General features: G+C 45.9%; 1 protein-coding gene across 5 annotated transcripts in view; it reads right to left on the reverse strand.

The window, feature by feature from the left end:
* The window catches only part of PCNT (pericentrin), a 105559-nt gene that overhangs the window by 33398 nt on the left and 48905 nt on the right, over nucleotides 1-23256 (reverse strand). For all 5 annotated transcript variants that reach the window (XM_060100305.1, XM_060100301.1, XM_060100303.1 and 2 more), the window contains 6 exons: nucleotides 22746-22908; nucleotides 22278-22490; nucleotides 17569-17798; nucleotides 17056-17172; nucleotides 15700-15906; nucleotides 13474-13644 (listed from right to left, as the gene is read on the reverse strand). In XM_060100305.1, the coding sequence (XP_059956288.1) occupies nucleotides 13474-13644; nucleotides 15700-15906; nucleotides 17056-17172; nucleotides 17569-17798; nucleotides 22278-22490; nucleotides 22746-22908 (1101 nt within the window). The remainder of the gene's footprint in view (nucleotides 1-13473; nucleotides 13645-15699; nucleotides 15907-17055; nucleotides 17173-17568; nucleotides 17799-22277; nucleotides 22491-22745; nucleotides 22909-23256) is intronic.

Consider the following 23256-nt stretch of genomic DNA (forward strand, 5'->3'; position numbering starts at 1 on the left):
TTCAGGGTAAGCTCTAACTTGGCCACGTCTCAGTCAATGACGCTACACATGAATGTTTTCACCACCTTTTAAATGTCTATTTTCTTAACATTTAAACAACTTTGATTTGTTTGATTTTCCTAAAGGGGTATTTAGATGTTAGGTATCATTCTAACACCAGAAGAGGAATAAAAGTGAGAAGATCGGCTGAGGGAGTTTGCAGTCATGAAGAACATGAATGAGCCAGAGCACACAGCACGCTTTCCACGCTGCGCACAGCGGGGACGCGGGGACTCAACACAGCGGGCGTCGAACGATGCTTCTACTTGTGCTATTTAATCTAATTCTCAACAATTTTAAGATAAGAAATGTTATTATTCCTACTTAAAAGATGAGACAGTTGAAATTCAGATGTGAAATATCTTGCCAAGACCACAGACAGTAAATGGAAAATCAGAATTGAAATCTATGTCAATATGGCTCCAAATTACATTCTCTTAAGATTACATCAATAGTAGTGACCAAAAATTAAAAAGTTCTAACCAATCTGTGTTCTAGTTAACAATTTTCAACCAACTGATTATAGTAACATCTTATATGTCCTAAAAATTAAGAGTTTCGTACAATTCTTGGTTTCACTAGTACTACTTAACCATTACTTTAAACACAAATCCAAACCTGGCCCATAGTGAAAACAAAAATAAGAAAACTGATTTTGGGGGGCTTCCCTGGTGGCGCAGTGGTTGGGAGTCCACCTGCCGATGCAGGGGACGCGGGTTCGTGCCCCAGTCCGGGAGGATCCCACATGACGCGGAGCGGCTGGGCCCATGAGCCATGGCCGCTAAGCCTGCATGTCCGGAGCCTGTGCTCTGCAATGGGAGAGGCCACAACAGTGAGAGGCCCGCGTACCGCTAAAAAAAGAAAAGAAAAGAAAAGAAAACTGACTTTTGGTTTTGGTTTGGATGGCGTAAGCTGTGCATCACACTCACCACATCTGAATGCCACTGTATGTAGTTGGCAAAAGAAAAGTTCTCAGTGTGAGGCAAGACCCTCTACCGAGCCCCACACTGTGTGCTGCACAGACCCACGTCTCCCCACCCACAGACGACTGAAGGGAGTCGGGGGGTAACTCTGTCTGCATACGTTTGGCCTGATGCACTCAGCGCACTCAGCACACTGAGATGAAAACGTGTGCACAACAAAAGCGCCGAAGTCACAACACAAGCATCACACTTAAAATATCAAAGCTAGCACATGAAAGTGGCGTTAAAAAGTAAGACACTAAAATCTAAAATAAGTCCTGTAAGATACAGTGCAGTTGGAGCAAGTGAGGAAGCACAGGGGCAACGCTGTTCACAAAGCCCAGAGAGGGAAGAACAGAACTGCAGTTGCAGAACCTAGAAAAAGGGCCAGAACACGTGTGTCGCATCTCCCTGAATGCGGGAGGAGCGGTGCCTTCTGACACGCGACAGTGCACAGTGCACAGGATGGTGCCACGCACCCCAGGCAGCTAAGAGTGAGGCTCAGAGGGTGCTTCTCTCTCAGCCAGCGGATTCTGTGGGCATCTTGAAAGTCAGCCACAGCACGGCGTCACAAAGAGGGCCCACGGAGCTCCACGATGGGCATGCAGACCGACTCCGTGAAACCCAGAGGTACATCCCACCTGCCTACAGGCCCAGGACGTCACGCTGGGGATTCTGATGCAGCAAAGGCTACCAGACGGGGGAGTTTCCATCTTTCAGGCTGTGCCGTCAGGCAGTGCGGCCAGATGAGGCCGAGAAGAGGGAACTGGGGCAGCCAGGGCTGCCACGGCTCTGGAGAGAAAAGGACAACAGACGGAGGAGCAGGGAAGGGAAACCACACTGGATGCGACCTCTACAGGCAAGACAGAGCGCAAACTTCAAGGCCAACCAACATGACTACCACTAAAAGAAAAATCTCACTGTTTGGGGAAGCAAGAGTTCCCACAACATTATTTGCAGAATATCAAGGATGCAAATCAAAATTATTTTTTAAAAAATCAGCATCATGTGGCTTACTCTGACACGAAAAGACAACCAGTGACAACTAAAACTGAGATGACAAAAATGCTGGAACAAGCAAATAAGGATGTTATAACTGTGTTCAAGGACATAAAGGTAAGCATGTTCATGATAAACAAAAAGATAGGAAATTTAGAAAATCACTCCAATGGCCTTGAGAAAATCCTGAACATGACAGAGTTCAAAGTCTGAAGAGTCACAGACATTATCCCATCAGAGGAAAAGAATTATAAAAAATGCACACAGCTTCCAATACCCATAGGACGATGTAAAAGGTATGGTGTATTTGTAACTGGAGCTCTAGAAGAGAATGATGCCAAAAAATACCTCAATAAATAATGGCCCAAAACTTCCCAGTGCGAAATATTAATTTGAACAACCCCATAAGTATTGAGGAAACTGAATCTGTAATTTAAAAACAAAAAACAAAAAGAGAACTTGCCAGGCCCAGATGGTGTTACTCAACAATTAACACATTATTGACAGGAGACATATTAATACGTCTTTTGTTACCCGACTGTTATTGACTGGAGACGTATCAATGCGTTTTTAGAGAGTGATACAATTAACATCACTGTGCAAAGTTGCTCAAGCTTAAAACTGATCAAGGGTTCATTATACAACTTACGATTGTCGTTATCATTCACATTTTGCTCTGTTAGGTTTCTGTTCCAACATTGTGTATGTTATAAATGTAAAATTTTCAAAAATGACGCCTCGTGAAATTTTGAGTGAAGGATTTTTCAGTGACTTTTTGCAGATACTTTCTCTGACTGTCCGAGCAACATATACACTAGTGTCTCAGAAAATGATAATTCTGCAGAATATAGTTCTGATTCAGATGATGTGACTATTAGATCAACAAAAAGACAGAAAACCTTAGTGATTAATTCCAACACGGAAAGTGAAAATGAAACTCACAGTGCTGGAGAATGCTCCTTTGCTTCTACAGGAGAGCGGACCGAGGACAACATTTCACAAAAATTAGGAGACTTTACAGGTGCATCAGGTGTAACTATTGAATGTAATAACCTGCAAAGTGTTACTGAAATAACAGAAGTATTTTTGGCTGGCCAAAATAAAAACCGCCGGCCACAGGTGTTAGTTTCTACAAAAATCCCCCCATCAGTAATGAGTTAAATAATAAATAGCACTAATACTGAACAATCTTTTACAGAAAACAGAAGAGGGAACAATTCATTCAGTGAGGCCAATATTACCTTGATACCAAAACCAGACAGATATCACAAGAAAACTACAGACCAATATCCATTATGAATATATAAATTCTTAATAAAACACTAGTAAAGGGGCTTCCCTGGTGGCGCAGTGGTTGAGAGTGCGCCTGCCGATGCAGGGGACATGGGTTCATGCCCCGGTCCGGGAAGATCCCACATGCCGCGGACCAGCTAGGCCCGTGATCCATGGCCACTGAGCCTGCGCATCCTGAGCCTGTGCTCCGCAACGGGAGAGGCCACAACAGTGAGAGGCCCGTGTACCGCAAACAAACAAACAAACAAAAAAAACACTAGTAAATAGAATTCAGCAGATATAAAAGAACCATACACCATGACCAAGTGGGGTTTATTCCAGGGATTCAGGGCTGATTCAATATTTGAAAATTCATCAATATAATCTACCATATTAGAATTTAACATTAAATAAAACACACCATTTTTTAAATTAAATGAACATATCATTTAAGATAGCACAACAAAAAATAAAGTACCTAGATATAAATCTAACAAAATATATATGCAGTATATATAAATTGAAAACCACACATCACTGAAAGAAATTCAAGAAGACAAATAAATGGAGACTTACACCATGTTCATGGTTTGGAAGACTCAAAATTGTTAAGATGTTAATTTTCTCCAGATCAATCTATAGATTCAATGCAATCCCAATCAAAATACCAGCAAGACATTTTTGCAGGTATCACTTTGTTGCTTCTACAATTACATGGAAAGTTAAAGGAAGTAGAAGAGCCAAAACAAATTTGTAAACAGAAAAAGTTGGATGACTTACATTACCTGGTTTCAAGACTTACTGTAAAAGTATAGAAATAGAAATAGTGTGATATTAGTAAAGAAAGAGAAATCTCAATCAATATAACTGAACAGAGTTCAGATATCTAAACAAATATGGTTAACTGATTTTTGTGAATGGTGTAAAGGCAATTAAATGGAAAAAAGATTAGCGTTTGAACAGAGCTGGAAAAATTAGACATCCATGTGCCCAAATATAAAGTATATCATAGATTTGAATACAAAGCAAAACTATGAAATTTCTAAGTGAAAACATAAGAGAATATTTTTGTCGTCTTGGGTTAGGAGAAGAGCTCTTAGATACAACTCCAAAAGCATAGCCCATTTAAAAATTTAATAAATTGAACTTTATCAAAACTAAAAAGGTCTTGATCTGTGGAACATACTATTGAAGAGTGAAGAGACAAACCACACAGTGGGTTAAATACCTGCAGATCATATATCAAAAAAGTATTCAGAAGATATAAATTCCCAAAACTGAACAATAAGAAAATGAACCCAACTTTTAAAAAATTAGCAAAAGAATCGGAAGTCCAGTAACAGACAGCTTCACAGGGGAACTGTACCAAAAATGTAAAGAAGTGCTAATCCCTATCCTTTTCAAACAATTCCAAAACACTGAAGAGGAGGGAACACTCCCACACTTATTCTGTGAGGTCATCAGTACCCTGATACCAAAACCAAAAAAAGACACTACCAAAAGACAGTTATGGCAATATCTCTAATGAATATAGATGTAAAAATCCTCAATAAAATATTAGCAAACCAATCCAACAATACATTAAGAAATCACACACAATGATCAAGTGAGATTTATTCCAGGGACGCAAGGAGGATTCAGTATCTGTAAATTAACCAATATGATACACCACATTCCCAAAAAGAAGGATAAAAATACACGATCGTCTCAATAGATGCAGTAAAAGCATGTGCCAAAATTCAACATCCATTCATGATAAAAACTCTCATCAAAGTTGATAAAGAGGAAATATATCTCAATATAATAAAGGCCATTTATGACAAATCCACAGCTAACATCATATTATTGGTGAAAGCTTGAAAGCCTTCCCTCTAAAATCAGGAAAAAGACAAGAATACCTACTCTTGCTACTTCTATTTATCATAGTATTAGAAGTCCTAGACACAGCAATCAGACAAGAAAAAGAAATAAAAGGCATCCAAATTGGAAGGGAAAAACTAAAACTATCACTATTTGCAGATGATGTTAATACTTTATATAGAAAACCCCAAAGTCTCCAACAAAAAACTATTAAAACTAAACTGAAATCAGAAAAGTTTAAGGATACAAGATTAATATACAGAAATCTGTTGCTTTTTCTATACATTAATAATGAAGTACCAGAAGAGAAAGAAAACATCAAAAAGAATAAAATACTAGGAATAAACTTATCTGAGGAGGTGAAAGACCTCTACTCTGAAAACTATAAAACACTGATGAAGGAAATTGAAGATAATACAAAGAAATGGAAAGATATTCCATGTTCAGAGATTGGAAGAATACTGTTAAAATGTCTATAGTACCTAAAGCAATCTACAGATTTAATGCACTCCCTATGAAAATACCTGCGACAGGTTCCACAGAACCAGAACAAATAATCCTAGAATGAATATGGCACCACAGAAAACACCAATTTGCCAAAGAAATTTTGAGAAAAAGAACAAAGCTGGAGGTACCATGCTCCCTAACTTCAGACTGCACTACGAAGCTACAGTAATCAAAACAGCATGGTATTAGCACAAAAACAGACACACAGATCAATGGAACAGAATACAGAGCCCAGAAATAAACCCACACCCTTATGGTCAATTAATCAACAACAAAGGAGGCAAGAATGTACAATGGAGAAAAGACAGACTCTTTAATAAGTGGTGCTGAGAAAACAGGAGAGCTACACGTAAAAGAATGAAATTAGAACATTCTCTAATACTATATACAAAAATAAATAAAAGATGGATTAAAGACCTAAGTGCACAGGACTTCCCTGGTGCTGCAGTGGTTAAGAATCCATCTGCCAATGCAGGGGACACAGGCTCGATCCCTGGTCCGGAAAGATCTCACATGCCACACGGCAACAAAGCTCATGTGCCACAACTACTGAGCCTGCACTCTAGAGCCCGTGAGCCACAACTACTGAAGTCCGTGAGCCACAACTACTGAAGCCTGAGCGCCTACAGCCTGCACACCTCAACTACTGAGCCCACGCACTGCAAATACTGAAGCCCATGTGCTCTAGGGCCCACATGCTGCAACTACTGAGCCCGTGTGCTGCAACTACTGAAGCCCACGCACTGCAAGAAGAGAAGTCACTGCAATGAGAAGCCTGCGCAGGGCAACAAAGAGTAGCCCCCGCTTGCCGCAACTAGAGAAAGCCCGTGCACAGCAACAAAACCCAACACAGCCAAAAATTAAAAATATAAAATAAAAAATAAAAATAAGTAAAAAAATATATATATATAGCTCCATAAAAACTGTAAAAAAAAAAAAAAAGACCTAAATGCAAGACCGGAAACCATAAAACTGCTAGAGGAAGACACGGGCAGAACACTCTGTGACATAAATTATAGCAACATTTTCATGGTGCTGTCTCCTAAAGCACAGGAAGCAAAAGCAAGAATAAACAAATGGGACCTAAATAAACTGAAAAGCTTTTGCAGAGCAAAGGAAGCCATCGACAAAATGAAAAGACAACCTACTGAATGGCAGAAAATATTTACAAACATTATGACCAATAAAGGGTTAATATCCAACATATATAAACCATTCATACAACTCAACATCAAAAACACAAACAATCTGATTAAAAAATGAGAAGGACTTCCCTGGCGGTCCAGTGGTTAAAACTCTGCGCTTCCACTGCTGGGGGCATGGGTTTGATCCCTGCTCAGGGAACTAAGATCTTGCATGCCATGCGGCGCAGCCAAAAAAAAAAAAAAACGGGCAGAAGACCATAACATATGATTTTCCAAAGAGGAAATGCAGATGGTCAACAGGCACATGGAAAAATGCTCTACATCACTAATCATCAGGGAAATGAAAATCAAAACCATAATGAGATATTACCTGTCAGAGATATTACACCTGTCAGAATGGCTGCCATCAAAAAGAACACAAATAACAAATGTTGGTGAGGATGTGAGAATCCTATCACACTGTTGACATGACTGTAAATTGGTGCAGTCACTGCGTAAAAGAATAAGGAGGTTCCTCAAAAAACTAAAAATAGAACTACCATATGATCCAGCAATTCCACTCCTGGGTATATAGCTGAAGAAAATGAAAATACTCATTCAAAAAGATACATGGACCCCACTGTTCATAGCAGCACTATTTACAATAGCCAAGATAAGGAAGCAACCTAAGTGTCCACCGACAAATGAATGGATAAAGAAGATGTAGCACAAATATACAATGGAATACTACTCAGCCATAAAAAAGGATGAAATTCTGCCATTTGCAATAACATGGATGGACCTAGAGGGTATTATACTTAGTGAAATAAGTCAGACAGAGAAAGACAAATACTGTATGTTATCACCTATACGTGGAATCTAAAAAATAAAATAAACAAATGTATATAACAAGACAGAAACAGACTCACAGACATAGAGAACAAATTAGTGATTACAAATGGGGAGAGGGAAGGGGGAAGGGCAAGACAGGGGTATGAGATTAAGACACAAACTACTTTATATAAAATAAATAAGCAAAAAGGATATATTGTATGACACAGGGAAATATAATAGCTATTATTTTGTAATAACTTTAAATGGAGTAGAATCTACAAAAATACTGAATTACTATCTTGTATACCTGAAACTAATATAATATTACAAATTGACCACTTCAATTAAAAAAAAGTAATAAAAAAAGTAGCAAAGGATTTGAACAAACATTTCACCACAACATGGATGGCAAACAAGCACATAAAAAGACGCTCAAGATCATTAGTCATTGAGGAAGTGCAAATTAAAACTATAAGGAGATACCACTACACACCTATTAAAATGGCTACAAGTGAAAAAGACTGACCATACCAAGTGCTGATGAGGACATGGTTACTAGAGCCCTCATACGCTGCTGCTGGGAATGTAAAATGGTCCAGCAACTTTGCAAAACCGTTTGGCAGTTTCTTTTAAGGTTAAACATATACTTACATATGAATCAGCCATTCTACTCACAGGTATTTACCCTAAAGAACTGGAAACTTATTTTCACACAAAAACCTGCACATGAATGTTTACAGTAGCTCAATTCATAACTTCCAAAACCTAGAAACAATCCAAACATATGTCAATGAGTGAATGAATAAACCATGGGACATCTAGACAGTATTACTCAGAAATAAAGGAACAAATTACTGCCACACGCAACAAGATGGATGAATTTCAAACATATTATGCTAAGTGACTTGACATACATAGCATTCTGCAAAAGGCACAACCTGTAGAGCTGAAGAGCAGATCAGTGGCTGTGAGAGGTTGGGTGTGGGGTTGGTGACCACAAAGGGGCAGCACAGGGAGACTTTCTGAGTGGGGCGCTGTACTGTGTCTTGTTTGTGGTGGTGATTACAGGACTAGATGCATTTTTCAGAACTCACAGAACTATCCCCCAAAAAGTGAATTTGTGTGTGTGAATTTTTTTTAATACCCTGAAAAATTTACAGATAAGAAATGGTTTTATCAAAAAAATAAGGACTGTCTCAAATCAGTGACAGGACTTCCCTGGTGGTTCAGTGGTTAAGAATCCACCTTCCAGTGCAGGGGATGAAGGTTCAATCCCTGGTTGGGGAACTAAGATCCCACATGCCACGGGGCAACTAAGCCTGTGGGCCACAACTACTGAGCCTGTGCGCTCTGGAGGCCATGTGCCACAACTAGAGAGAAGCCCGCAGACTGCAACAAAGAGCCCACGCACCACAGTGAAGGACCCCACGTGCCACAACTACGAACCGACGCAGCCAAATAAATTAAATAAATAAATAAATGAAATCAGTGACTTAAGGTTTCACCTAAAGAAGCTAGAAAAAGAAGAGTAAAATAAACCCAAGGGAGGTAAAAGGAATCCAATAATGAAAATAAGAGAAATCAAAGAAATAGGAAAAAAATTGAGAAAACTAGTAAAGCCAAAAGCTGTTTTTTTAAAACACCAGTAAAACTGATAAACCCTTAGGCTACAGAGACCTCAGAAAAAGAGAAAACACAAATTCATCAATATCAGGAATGAAAAAAGGGTCATCAATGCATAACTTACGGCTATTCGATGAGTTAATAAGAAAATGGTTAATAAGATTAATGACTAATAAGGAACGATTATAAACTCCTTCATGCCAAGAAATTTGACAATTTAGATGAAGTGGACAAGCTCCTTGAAAAACACAGTCAGTCAAAAGTAACACAAGATAAAACAGAAATCTAAACACCCCTATACCTATTAAAGAAACAGAATTCATTACCAAAAACCTCACCACTTCGGTAGCCTGCAGGGCCAGATGGTTTCACTGTACATTCTATTAAAATATTTAGAGAAGAAATCACATGTATTTAAATAACCTCTTTCAGAAAAAGAAGTGGGAAAATTTCCAACATTTTATAAGCCCAGCAAAACCTTCATACCAAAACCTGATAAAATATATTTTTTTAAAAAGTAGCTCAATGAACACAGATGAAAAATCCACTAAAAAAAGATCAGCAAGTCAAATCCAACAATGTATTAAAAGGGTAGTTCATCACCACCAAGTAGAGTTTATCCTAGGAATGCAAGGTTGGCTTAACCTTCAAAAATCACTCAATGTAGTTAACCCTATTCGAAGAGTTAAAAGAAAAATAATATAAGTATTTCAAAAGATTTAGAGGGGCCTCCCTGGTGGCGCAGTGGTTAAGAGTCCGCCTGCCGATGCAGGGGATACGGGTTCGTGCCCCGGTCTGGGAGGATCCCATATGCCGCGGAGCGGCTGGGCCCGTGAGCCATGGCCGCTGGGCCTGCGCATCCGGAGCCTGTGCTCCGCAACGGGAGAGGCCACAACAGTGAGAGGCCCGCATACCGCAAAAAGAAAAAAAAAAAAAAAAAAAAAAAAGATTTAGAGGAAGCAACGCAGAAACAAAAGGGAACATCCTCAATCTGATGAAAGATATCTATGAAAAACCTACAGCTGACATTATACTTAATGGCAAAACGATGAACACTTTCCTCCAAGATCAGGAACAAGGCAAGGATGACTGCTCTCACCTGTTTTATTTAACACTACACTGGAAGTGCTAGACATTGTAATAAGAAAGGAAAAGAAATAAGAACAAAGACTGGAAAGAAACAAAACTGTCTATTTGCAGACGGTGTACTCTTCTACATAGAAAGCCCTAGAAATCTACAAAAACACTACTAGTATATATGAGTTTAGCAAGGTAACAAGATACAAGGTTAATATACAAAAATTATATACATATATGTATGTATGTGTGTATACTCATGGCAAACAACTGGATAATAAAAATAAATTTAAGCCCATTTCCAATAGTGCAACAAACCTAAGATACTTAGGAATACATTTAATAAAAAACGTTCAGGGCTTCCCTGGTGGCGCAGTGGTTGAGAGTCCACCTGCCGATGCAGGGGACATGGGTTCGTGCCCCGGTCTGGGAAGATCCCACATGCCATGGAGTGGCTGGGCTTGTGAGCCACGGCCGCTGAGCCTGCACATCCGGAGCCTGTGCTCCGCAATGGGAGAGGCCACAACAGTGAGAGGCCCGCGTACCGAAAAAAAAAAAAAAAAAAAAGTTTAAGACCTCTTCCTTGAAAATTATAGAATAAGGGGGAGAGTAAATGATAAAATTAAAGAAACAACACTAATCCAAGGATTAGAATAAATAATGAAGGAAGGGACAATACATGTTGAGAATAAGGTGTTAGGATGTCAAGTAGCTGCTGGAGAAGGAAGCACAGAAAAGAAAGAACAATAACCACATCAAAAGAGGTCTTAACAAAGAATGGTGGGAACATAAGTGTACAGCATTCCAAAAAAACTAACGGTACCATGATTCTAAATGATGAAAACCTTCACTGACACAAAATAAGGACAGAAAATATAACAAAACGTGGTTTCTTTCACAGAATTAGAAATCTAACGAGAGTCAGTCCTACAAATGGAACTTTGTTTTATTATATCAAAGTAAAGATATCGTCGACATTTTCACAAAAAAGGAGTAGAATTACATAAAACAAATGATGTACAAATTTACATATCTAGAAATGAACAAAAATCCCAAAAGAAAACATTTGGGATTGTCTTTATAATAGTTTTCTATTCTTAATGGAACTAAAATATTTTCCTTATCACATAAACTATTTTTAATATTTAAGATATTTTTTAGTATGTAAAATTACACTCACATGGCTCATTATAGAGTACTAAGGACAAATAACTGATATAATCTCCTTAAAAAAACTAGTCATTGGTTTTAAAGGCATTCTTCAAAGTAACACAAAAGGATATTGTACAATTTTGCCACATATATAAGGTACCAACACAGATCATTAATTTCCCAATAGCCTCTGTCACTGCAACATTTGGGGTCATGAAGAACTTCAGTCAAAACTCCTTTTTACTCTACAGCCCCACCATCTCTAAACCCTCCTCCAACATTAATTAAAAAAAAAAAAAACTATAACCTTTGTGTAAGGACACAGAAGCCCCTGTTGACCCCCAGACACCTTACAAACTACAAAGAACGTAATGCCTAATACACCAGATCAGACTGCAGTCCCACACACAGTGCCAGGCGAGGCCCACCTCGCTGAGGGCGCCACGCCCCGCCCCGGCCAGCTACGCCTCGGCCTACGCACTCACACATGTCATCTCCCTTCCTCTGTTTTGCAGAAATGCTTGTGGAAATGATAACAATGATAATAATGCCAAGAAAGCATTATTATGGGAAATAGTCCCCTGACCTCGCAGATGCGAAATATCCTAATTAAATAAGTCTACAGTTTTAAATAGTAACACTCAATTTGAAAATGTTTTTCTGTTAAAGTGCTTTCTGCCGAAAATAACATATTAGTTCAGCTTTCAAAAATCAATGACTGCATTTTTCTAGGCAACTCGTTTCAAAGCAATCACCAAAGAACAAGCAAAGTGTGCTCTTACCTGCCACTCATCTATTAACTAAGGAAGAATCCCTACCGAAAGGACAACCAGTGTTGTCCTTTGGCCTAAAACTCCATTTTCACTAAAGATTATTTTACAATCATGAAGATGTAACCTTTGTGGGGAACAGGCATAAATGACACGACCCTTCGACTTCCTTCACTGCGGTGAGTTCACACTCATCCAATGACCGCCAGGCTGCAACCACAGGCAACAAGTGAGTCTGAACTCAACTATTTCAAGGCCATCTTTGAAGGTGATGTTCTCTTTACGACTTTGGTTGCTGTCTGCACTATACAGAGGTTGTTTTTATTTTTTGCTGCAAAAGCACAATTACATGAAGATAATAGAGAAGACTTAAAAACAGAGTTTCTTCTGCTCCTAGAAGGAAGCAACTACGTCCTGGAAATCACCTCTTCTAGAACGGAGCCCAAAGTAGTCACACGGTTCCTAAGTTATGACTTATCTCCTCTTCACGGTTTCTGTCACTAGGGAAGGGCCTCTCCTGTAGCTTTACTCCAACAAGAACCCTTTAAAGGACTTGCAAACAGGAAGCAGAGTTTGGTGCAGGGGGTGAAGGAGATGAACATCACCAGTCAAGGTGACTCTGATTCCCACTAGTGGTCCCTAGAAGCTGGCCCCGCTGCACACTTTAGAGCTGGCCCAGGGGTGCCAGCATGAGGTCCCTCTTCTGTCTCAGCAGGAAGGCGCACGAATGTCGGGGAGCCCGAGGCCAACTCCCCACAGCTGATGGTCATTCCAGCGGTCACAGCACATACACGGTTGACACAGGCGGAGTCGGTGGGTTTTTCTCGCTTACCTTCAAACTGGCATTCTCTTCTTGAAGTTCTCTGATGCTGACGGCAGTGCTGTTGTCGTGCACGTCTAATTTCAAGTTCAGATGTAGTACTTCTTCGTTTTCACTAAGTCACCTTTAATTTTTTCTAATTGTTCTTTTAAGTTTAAAACCTTGCATTAAAGGTAAGCATTAAAAATGACCTAATATTCTAATCAATTTAATAATTATTAAAATCACTTGGAAAGATTTAAAGTACGTGCCAGAAAAACTTACTGTCCTATAATCCACAAAGAAATGTTAAAATTACAAAGCGAACACAGTAGTGACAAGCCCACAAACTGTATCGCTTGGATGTCCTGCCCTCTACACAGAAGCGCAGGGGAGGCCACCAGCAGACACGGAGCAGTGAGGGGACACTCCCACAAGGCCCGCCCCACACGCACCTCGTCCTCATGCTGCAGCAGCGTCCTGTGCACCGCCTCCAGCTGGACTTCTGCATCGTCAGGACGGTTGTCCGCAGGTGACCCCAGGCATTTGCCCTCATCCAGTTTAGACTGCAGTGTGGACACCAGGAGCAAGTTACTCATCTGCTGTTCCTGTAATGCCTCTTTGTCCTATTTAAGAAAAAAACATTTATTTTAGGCAAGTGTTTCAGGAAATCAGGGGCCTCAAACTGCAGCTTGTTATTAAAGTGTAGGTCATCCTCAGCCCTTCTGGAGCACACCTGCGCACACCTGCACATGCCAGACACACCATCCACAGACCCAGCCATGCTCCAGAGCAGACGCCTGCCTAGTGGAGGGTGCAGCCCAAACAGAGCCGCCGCTTGCGCCCGAGATTCCACTGCAAGGAAGTTATCCCAGTCATTATTCAACAAGGTACCAAAAGGGTCTCCAGCCTGTCAGCAAATTGTTCTAACTGGGAAGAACCTGACAAAGAACAGGGCAATGGCTGACAACACATCCATACAATGAATGCTAGCAGCCCATTAAAAAGTTTTCAAGGAACATTTACTATGGACAGAATGGTCACAACATATTACGCAGGGAAGAAACAGGCATCCAAAATTGTACACATGGTCCAACTTCGTAGAGGAAAAAAAAGACGTTTTCTACACCCTGGTGCCTAGTAAGCTCGGTAGCTGTTGGCTGGGGGAGGGAGCCACCCAGAACTGTCCCCAAGCAAGGGGGGACAGAGCGAGTAGCTGGCTGACCCAGGAGCCACGGGACCTGTGCTGGGCGTCCTTCCCACACAGCACATCCTCAAGAAGGGGCCTGGGCTTCACCTAATGGTTCTCATCAGCATTTTCAAACCAAACACACCTGATAAAACTCTCCTCCTTGAGCCAGGGTTTTCTTAGGGCCAAAACGATTCCAAAATAAAATTTCTTATTGAGCCTCAGACTTTCAAGTAACCTTTAAACCCCCCGTGACACAAGATACAAGAGACTTGGATTCCTTCGGGCTAAATGCGCAGAGGAGGGGCAGCGCTGGCTGGCAAGGCCCTCCTACCCGCCCCGCCCGCCCCAGTCAGGGAACCTGCCCACGCGCAGCTTTCCCGCCTCACCTTAAACTCTTAGACACAAGAACGTGCACATCGCTGAGGCGTAATTCCAAACGACAACTAGAAGAACTATCACCGGAGGTGTTTTCACTGAGGAGCTGACATCAATTCCTTTCTCAAAAATTAAAGTAATTATAACTAGGCTCTGTGTAAAGTATTTAATAAAATAAGCTTTCTAAACCTAAAATCTTGAAGATTTACTTAATTACTAGGGATAAACTCAGGAGTACTTGAGAGACAAAGGAGTGCTATAAAGCTGGTATGAAGTGTTATTACACTAGATGCAACACTGGGATGTGCAATAAGAAACACGCACCCGGTCTCTGTCCGACGCTGGCACAGAGCGCCTGACACCTGGGCGCTCCCTGAGCGATGAGAGTGACGAAGCCGCCCTACGTTCCCAACAAGCCCCTCCAGCCACATCTGAGTCTGAGTCACAGAGCTGACTTTGGGGAAGCCCCAGGCCACTGAAGGATGGGGGCTGGTCGCCAGGGGAACTGACCATGGGATTAAAGGGTCAGAACTTTCAGTCTCAGCCCTGGCCTCCAGGGCAGGGGGAGAGGGGCTGAAGGGTGAATCCATCACCAATGGCCAGTCATGGCTGCATGATGAAGTCTCCACAAAACCCAGAAGGATGGGTTTCCAGGAGCTTCTGGGTCAGTGCGCCCTCCCCACCTGCCGTCGGCACCTCCTCCATCTGGCTGTTCCCGAACTGCATCCTTTTATGATAAACTGGCAACCCAGTAAGTAAAGTGTTTTGAGTTCTGTGAGCCACTCTAGCAAATTCGTCGAAACCCAGGAGCGGGTCGTGGGATCCTCAACTTATAAAAGTTGGACCTGAGGTGGCATCTGGGTGCGGGGACAGTCCTGTGGGACTGAGCCCTTAAGCTGTGGGGTCTGACGCCATCTCCAGGTAGACGGTGTCAGAGTTGAGCTAAGTCGTAGGACACCCAGCTGGGGTCGCTGGGGACTGGGGAGACGCCCACACGCTTGGTGACCGTGTCCACAGTGGAGCAGTCAGAGCTGGGGGTCTGCGGTGAAAATGAAGCGCTGCCACAGCAGCTTCCCCCCGGCCGCCCCCCTCCGCCCTGGGACCGCAAGCTCACCTGCTCCAGGTCCCTCGCAGCTTTCCGCTGTCTCTCCAGTTCTCCCTGGAGCTGCATCAGTTTTCTTGTGGTGCTGGCGTTTGTCTCCTGCAGACGTTTAATCTCCTCTTCCTGGATTAATACTTGTCTATCTGCCAAATCTTTCTTTATAATCAGTTCATTAAGTCCATCTGATTTTTCTCTCAATTTTTCTTCTAACAATTCAATCTAAAAACCACAGAAAATGCTTCAGAAACAATAGTTTAAAAAAAAAAAAACCCACTTCGCAAAGTAAAGAGAGTACAACAATACAACTGTGAGAAAACTGATCCTCTACATGGTTTTCTAGACCCATGCTGCACAGTGAAGCCTGGTGAAAGAATAGACAGAATTCTCTCTATAAAATGATATACAAGGGGCCTCCCTGGTGGCGCAAGTGGTTGGGAGTCCGCCTGCCGATGCAGGGGATGCGGGTTCGTGCCCCGGTCTGGGAGGATCCCATGTGCCGCGGAGCGGCTGGGCCCGTGAGCCATGGCTGCTGAGCCTGCGCGTCCGGAGCCTGCGCGTCCGGAGCCTGTGCTCCGCAGCGGGGGAGGCCACAACAGTGAGAGGCCTGCATACCGCAAAAAAAAAAAAAAAAAAAAAAAAAAAAAGATATACAAAAAATAACACAGAATTTGTTAGTAAAATAAAATAAATTTTGAGAGGAAGGAATGGAAAGCCATTGAGCAGTAAAAAAAAAAGAACCGAGCATAGATAGATACAGCACCGCCTGGGTCAGGGTCGAGAAGCAGGCTGAGTGCAAAGGTTACACCTATGGTCCGTTTGCACAACAGCCTGGAAATTGCAAAGCTGCGGAGAGAGCGCAGATTAGTGGGTGGGAGGGAGTGGGCGCCGTCTCCTGTCTGCAGGTCCACACCCTGGCTGTGACCTCCTGCAGGACATCACCATGGGGGGAACTGGTCTTAGTTCCTCTAACTGCAAGTGAATCCACAATCATCTCAAGGTAATTTTAATTTTTGAAAAGAATAAGCAAATCAACTACAGCGACCTCAGACAGGAGGAAGCAGACAGATCCGACCCCAAGCAGAAGAAGCAAGAAAAACAAACAGAGACAGGGCCCCGTGCACCAATCCCTCCCTGTCTGGTCATGCAGAGAACAGGCGAGGGGGTGGGCAGCATCGAGGGAGCGAACGGAAGACAGACAGACACAGACAAGCACGGAGCACTCGCACCTCACCATCCAGCTGCACCCGTGGTCGTTTTCGTGTACATGGAAGGCAAAAAAGGGTTTAAAGATAAAGCTTTTTTTGAAAGCGGCGCAGAGAACAGCTCCCCACGGGCAGGGCCCAGCGCACGGCAGACGGGCTGACTTACGTCGCTGTCGCGGGGACCCGGCGGTCGCAGCCGGGCTGCCTGGCGGAGCTGCTCCTCCAGCCTCTGGATCTCCTGCTGGAAGTCCTCGCGCTCGCGTTCCCGCTCCACCGCCTGCGCCTGTCGCGAGAGGCACCCAGTTTGGACCGTTTCCCCGAGCGTCCCCACCGCCCTTTGCAGGCAGGAGCAGAGGACGGGGACAGGGCGGAAGGGGCCCCCTTGTCATGGACACCGCGAATGACGGAGCCACATGAAGAGGCGCAGCCTCCAGGTGGGACCGGGGGCGCCTTCTGAGACACAGGCAGAAGGAGAGACAGAAAGCAGACGGCAGGGGGCCAGCAGACGCTGCCCTGGACCAGGGCAAGATGCACGTGCACAACACCCGAGACATCTGCCAGGCTGTGCTCACGTTCATCCCGACGCCAGCACAGAAGCTACTTAACAACCTGGAAAGAAGTTCACACTATGAAGATGACCTCCGGTGACGCAAACAAACTTATCGCTCGAGACTCTTACATCCATGAACTGGCGCTGGCGGCGCAGCTGCTGGTCCAGGGAGCCCATCTGCTGCCTCAGGGCGGAGAGCTCCTCGGCCTGCCGGGCGCACGCCTGCTGCCGCGAGAGCTGCTCCTCCAGCTCGGCCTCCAGGAGCCTCATCTGGGAGAGCAGAGCTGAACGGTCCTTCTCCGACTGCTCCTTGGTCTCCGACTGCTCCTTGGTGAGCGACTCCACTTCCTTCTGAAGAGCTACAGGTGCCGAGGAAACAGCTGAGGAGCCCAGCTCAGGGAGCCATGTGCCGGCAGAAACATGGAAACGCGCGTTTCTCCAGCGATGGAGCGCGGGTGAGGGGGAGGGGGGAGGGCGCAGCGTGCGTATCCCTCCACCCCCCACAGGCGTGACTCAGCCAAGGACACAGCCGCCTCGCGAGGACAGATGTGCACCCTCGACCTGTCAGATCCCGATAGTTGAAACTATCCTGAAACTGAAATGTTAAACCCATATGTTTGTATTTACATTTCACCAGCTTTCCAAAGTTAATTATTTTGGTTTGTATAAATCTGTCTTTTACGACAAACTATCACCACCACTAATGTAACATTCTCAATAAACTTCCAGGCTAACAAGTCAGCAACGATGGCAAATTAGGCTTGAACATGCAGTTAGAACAATGTCCTTCACGGGCCTCAGAGACCCGAAACCAGGGCTCGTGCGTCACTGCTGTGATGACCAGTGCTGCCTGGTCAGCCACCCAGGCAGGACCCGCTTCAGGGTCACACAGCCTCTATGCAGGCAGGACTGAGGGGAGGTGTCCATGCGGCCACTAAGGCCTCACAGAGGGCCAACTCCAGAATCAGGAGACCTCCTGGGGCCCCCAGTGCACGCCCCCAGCCCAAGGACGACTATGGCAAGACAAGGCTTCCTGCGGCTCAGCAACTGCAGTTAAGCATCGTGAGAGAAATGCTTGCCCATCTTCATGTATGAATATTGAAGATCAAAGTTATCTTTCATGTAGTAGTTTGCCACAAAAGCTAAGTACTTGTCCTCTTTAGTAAAAAATTGGCAAAACCTGATGCAAACATATAGCATATCACACAGAAATCACTCATTTGCTTTTACAAACCTGAATCCTTGTGTGCTACAGAAACAGGAGTGCCTATAAATGAAAACACACAGCATTTTCAAAAATGAAAACAGAAAACTGGGTGACTTAGGATATGAAAGTTAGAAATAAGAGAAGGGAAAATGTCAGCAGCAGGACTCCAGGAAATGTTGTGGCCTTGATGCCAGGCCTTGGACAACCTCTGAAACGTGCCTTATTTCCGTGATGCCACTGCTTGGTCCGAATGTTGTGCCCCCAGAATTCATATGCTGGTGTTTGGAGGTGGAGCCTTCAGAGGTGATGGGGTCCTGAGGGTGGGGCCCACGAGGGGACGAGTGCTTCTCTTATAAGAGAGGCCCCACGGAGCCCCTGCCCTCCTGCACGTGAGGGCCCAGTGAGAAGGCGCGTCCACGAGTGGGAGGCTGGCTCGCACCAGAAGGTGATGTGCCGGCACCTTCACCTCGGATACCCGCCTCCAGGACCATAAGGGTGAGTAACGGCTGCAGCGTAAGCCGCTGGGTCTCTGTTGAGACTAAGGCCACTGTTGGCCATCGTGTCGCAGCAGGTCCCGGCTCCCAGGGGCTTTGCTGCTGACTTTTAAAGACAACAAGGAAAAACACAGGGGACACATGGCACTGCCCACGAGACACGCGAGAACAGGTGAGGCTGAGCTGAATTCCCCCATGGGCACCAGGACCCCCCGCCCTTTGGAAGCTGGCCAGTGTTCACGAGGAGCCAAAGCAGGATCGGGACCAAGTGGCCCCAGGACGGCGCCTGGGAAGGGACGGGAAGGGGAGGGGAGGCCAGGTGCCAGGCTGTGGACTCCTGCAGGGCGGCAGCGCCCCGCAGGTCCCCAGATGGCCAGGCAGCTAGAGACAGGGACCAGACAACAGTGAGCAACTAAGGTGGGTTAACCATGTAAAGATGAAAGCAAACCGAGAGGACCCAAAGGAAACACGAGAATTTCCTGGGGATAAAACAAACACGGGACGGAAGACTGGCCGGGGTCCGGGAAAAGGTTCCATGGATCTGCCCCCCCGCCAGCCAGCCCCTACCACACAGGTGGGCCAGGCCTCTCTGCAGGGGTGAGGGGCAGTCACAGTGGACGCAGGGGAGGCACCAGGCCTAGGGTTACGTGGCCGCTCGCCTGACCCCACACCTCTGCATCTCCCACAGGGTCCTGACTCTGAAGCCCTAACACCCCACGCAGGGAGAGCAAGCTGGAGGTACGAGAGCCCGTGACAACAAACACGGGTCTCAGACGGGGAGGGCCCAGCCACCACTCGGACCCACAGGCCAGGACGCCAATACCAGGAACAGGAGGGGGCCCCAGCCAGAACACTGCCCCACTGGGACGTGTGGCCCAGGGCATCTGGGGACAGCAAAGTGTGCGCACGGAAGAGACATCGCCAAGAAGTAACGACGACAAAGCCCCAGATGTAACAAACGCCCAGCCGCAGGCAGAGCAGGGCAGGCATGGGAAACCACTCCAGATATGGTTCCGGGACGTGTGAACATCCGAGCAAAGAGAAACTTCTAAAAACACCTCCAAAGAAACACGATCAGATGTGCCAGCAGGTGTCCAGATGCAAGAAAACAATGGTTTTTAGTCTCAAAGTATTCAAGTAAAAGAAACCTAATCTAGAATTGTGTCTTTCCAGCTACCACTTCATTTAAGGATGAGGTTGAAATAAGGTAACTTTCAGGCACTCGAGGTCTTGGAAAGTTTCCCTCACAGTCCTTCTCTGAAAGCGTCCAGTCTGCGGGGAGCCGAGGAGAAAACAACCCACATCTTACTGCCATTTAGGGAGCACCGTGCACACGGCACGGACAGACAGAGCACACGCGCTCATGTGCTCATACACGCCTCTGTCCCTGGGGGCCGAGCAGAGAGGGGAAAGCGGGACAAGCTTCTGTGCTGGGGACCAAGGACACGACCTGAACGAGGAAGAAGCAAGCACACAAGCAAAGTGGACGGCGGCACAGTCAGCAGGGGACAGCCCTGCCCCAGCTCGAGGTGGAGGGGAGAGCAAGTCCTAGGAAGCTCCGAGCAGACGCGGGAACAGACTCACCGCAGACACAGAACTGAGAAGATGCCACGGGTCCGCTCTCAATTAGCACAACATCCATTAGACACAGTTCAAGTATAAAGAAAGACAAAGCAAAAGAGGGAAAAAAAGGTTAATTTTTTACCATCAGAAGTTCACATCAAAAAATGGAAAAGAGACAAAAGAATGTTATATATATTAAAGCTAAACAAGAAGATGAAGTCTGGAGTGACTATAAATAGTTTTAGTAACCCACGCGGATGGAAACCAAGACGATGGCACAAATCACTCTTTGCTTCAAGAGCCTGCAAGCCCGTCGGACCCGCACATCCACTCGAGAGCCGTGGGAGCGTGAACATGCGTCTCGCCCAGAAGAGGCACCGAAGACGAGGGCAGAAACCAATTAAACAGACAACTGTTTGTTTATTAATCGGAAAATTAAAAAGAAGCATTGGAGGAAGAGAAATGAGTTTTCCGAGTTGCCTGGGGTGGTGGCTCAGCAGGAGCCCCTGAAAGTCAGAAGGCCGCTGACGCCTTTGCTGTGTGGTGGGGGCAGCAGAGAGGTGGGCCTGGCCGGACTCGCGCCCGGGGCGGGCCATGGGGGCCACAGGGAGAGGAAGGCGGGCCCTCAGAGGGCGGAGCGCAGGCGCCACCCCAGACATGCCCCCACCACCGCCACTGCCCACAAGCTCCACATTTTAAGCTTTTTATGTTTTAACGTTAAATATTTTAAGATCTAAAATTTCTAAGAATCTGAAACTATAATGACCTGCTTTGGTTAAAACTGTATGTCAGTAAAGCAATTATACTCCAATAAAGATGTTTAAAAAAAAACAAAAACAAAAACCGTATGTCCTCCTAGCTAAGGTTAACAGACACTTTTCTGGTAATTTTAAAGAAAATTTTTAAGTAACCCTCATTTTTTTCACATTCTTGGTTATTTACCTTGTGAAATGTGAAACAAAGCAGAGTCAGCATGTCCAGGGGCTTTAACATAGAGCCTGGGGGTCATTAAGGAGTGGAACTCAAGCCGGGCCCCAGCGAGGGGAGCCGTGAACTTGGGACCCGGGCCGAAGCTCAGAGATTCCAGGTTCCAGGGGCGCAGCAAGAAACGCACCTGCTCCTGTCCCCGTAACGGGCCTTCTCCTCCCTCGTGACGGCCTCGGCCCTCAGGCATGTTCAGCCCAGACTGGCTTCTGCCTCTGACTCCAATTAAACCCTCTGTAGGCAAACCCCCCCGTCCTCACCGTCAAAAGCACTGAATGTTTCTATTGCCCAGCGGGACCCGAACCTGCACGCTCCGAACTGCATTTCTTTGATCCCAAACAGACACTCCCTGCTGGACCACTGCCTCGAGGACGCCGAGGCTGACAACCGCACACAGGTGGGCGACCCCCTGGCCGGGCGACGCGGCCTCAGAGTCGGCAGCCTTTCCCACAGCACAGCCAGCCACCGCAGCCGCCCTCAAGCCACACGCGGCCCCGCGAGCCAGCAACGTCGTCCTCTCTGACCTCGGAGCCTCGCGTCCGAGCCAGCCCGGCTCTGCCCGCGCCCCCGCTGCAGCTCGGCCTCCTTACCGGTCTCCCTCTCTCTGGCTTCCACAGCCAAGGCCTCCTTCTGGCTCCACAGCACCGAGTTCTCCTCCTGCAGCTCCGCCTGCCGCCGGGCCGCGCCCTGCAGCTGCTGCCTCAGGCCCTCCAGCTCAGCCACCAGGCCCTGCTCACTCGCCTCCTTCTGGCCCAGCGCCTCCTGCAGGCCAGCCCTCTCCTCTGTGAAGCCCTCGACGATGCCTGCAGTCCAGGCGGGAGGCCGCTGTAAGGCCCCGGGGGCGGGGCGTTCTGTTCCCCCAGGGACGGCACCGGACCACCCTCCCTGCGAGGCACAGGAGCGGCAGGCAAGACGAGGGCCCAGCACACGCGGCCACCACGAGCGAGCGCCAGGTACGAGCGCCAGGCACCAGGCGCGCGCCCCCGGGAAGGTGGCTGACGCCTTTGCTGTTGAGACCCCAGCACGACGCGCGCCCCCGGCAGGCAGGCCCCACTCACCCTCCGCCGTGTGCAGCGCCAGCGCCAGCCGGGCCTTGGCCGCGCTCTCCGCGTCCAGGTGCTCCAGCAGCTCCCGGTGCTTCCGCAATACGTGCGCCGTCTCCTCGCTCTTGCAGCTGAACTCCTTCTCAAGACGAGAATGAATCTGACGTGCTTCCTCCAGCTGTGAAACACGTTTGAAAATGGCATTTTGGACCAAAAGTAATCAAAGCTTATACTGACACCAACAGAGTTCTATTTGCGTCGAATTCTGGGGAAACCATAAATATCCTATAAGAAACAGCAATTTCCATGTTCAATGTTATGTCAGTTACTAAGTAAGCAACACATTTTCAAAAAAGGAAAGTTCTGCACACGGAGACACAGGCAACGCTGCACGGACACGCCGTTTGTGACCGTCGACCCCACGTGTGTCTGCGTGGAACACGGCGGGGGGGTGGTCATTTCAGAGGACACACGGACAGGTGCCTGGCAACTGGGCAGGGGCAGGCCCCCTGGTGACTGCAGGTGG

This window comes from Mesoplodon densirostris, chromosome 5 (genome assembly GCF_025265405.1).
Source record: "Mesoplodon densirostris isolate mMesDen1 chromosome 5, mMesDen1 primary haplotype, whole genome shotgun sequence".
Classification (NCBI taxonomy): domain Eukaryota; kingdom Metazoa; phylum Chordata; class Mammalia; order Artiodactyla; family Ziphiidae; genus Mesoplodon; species Mesoplodon densirostris.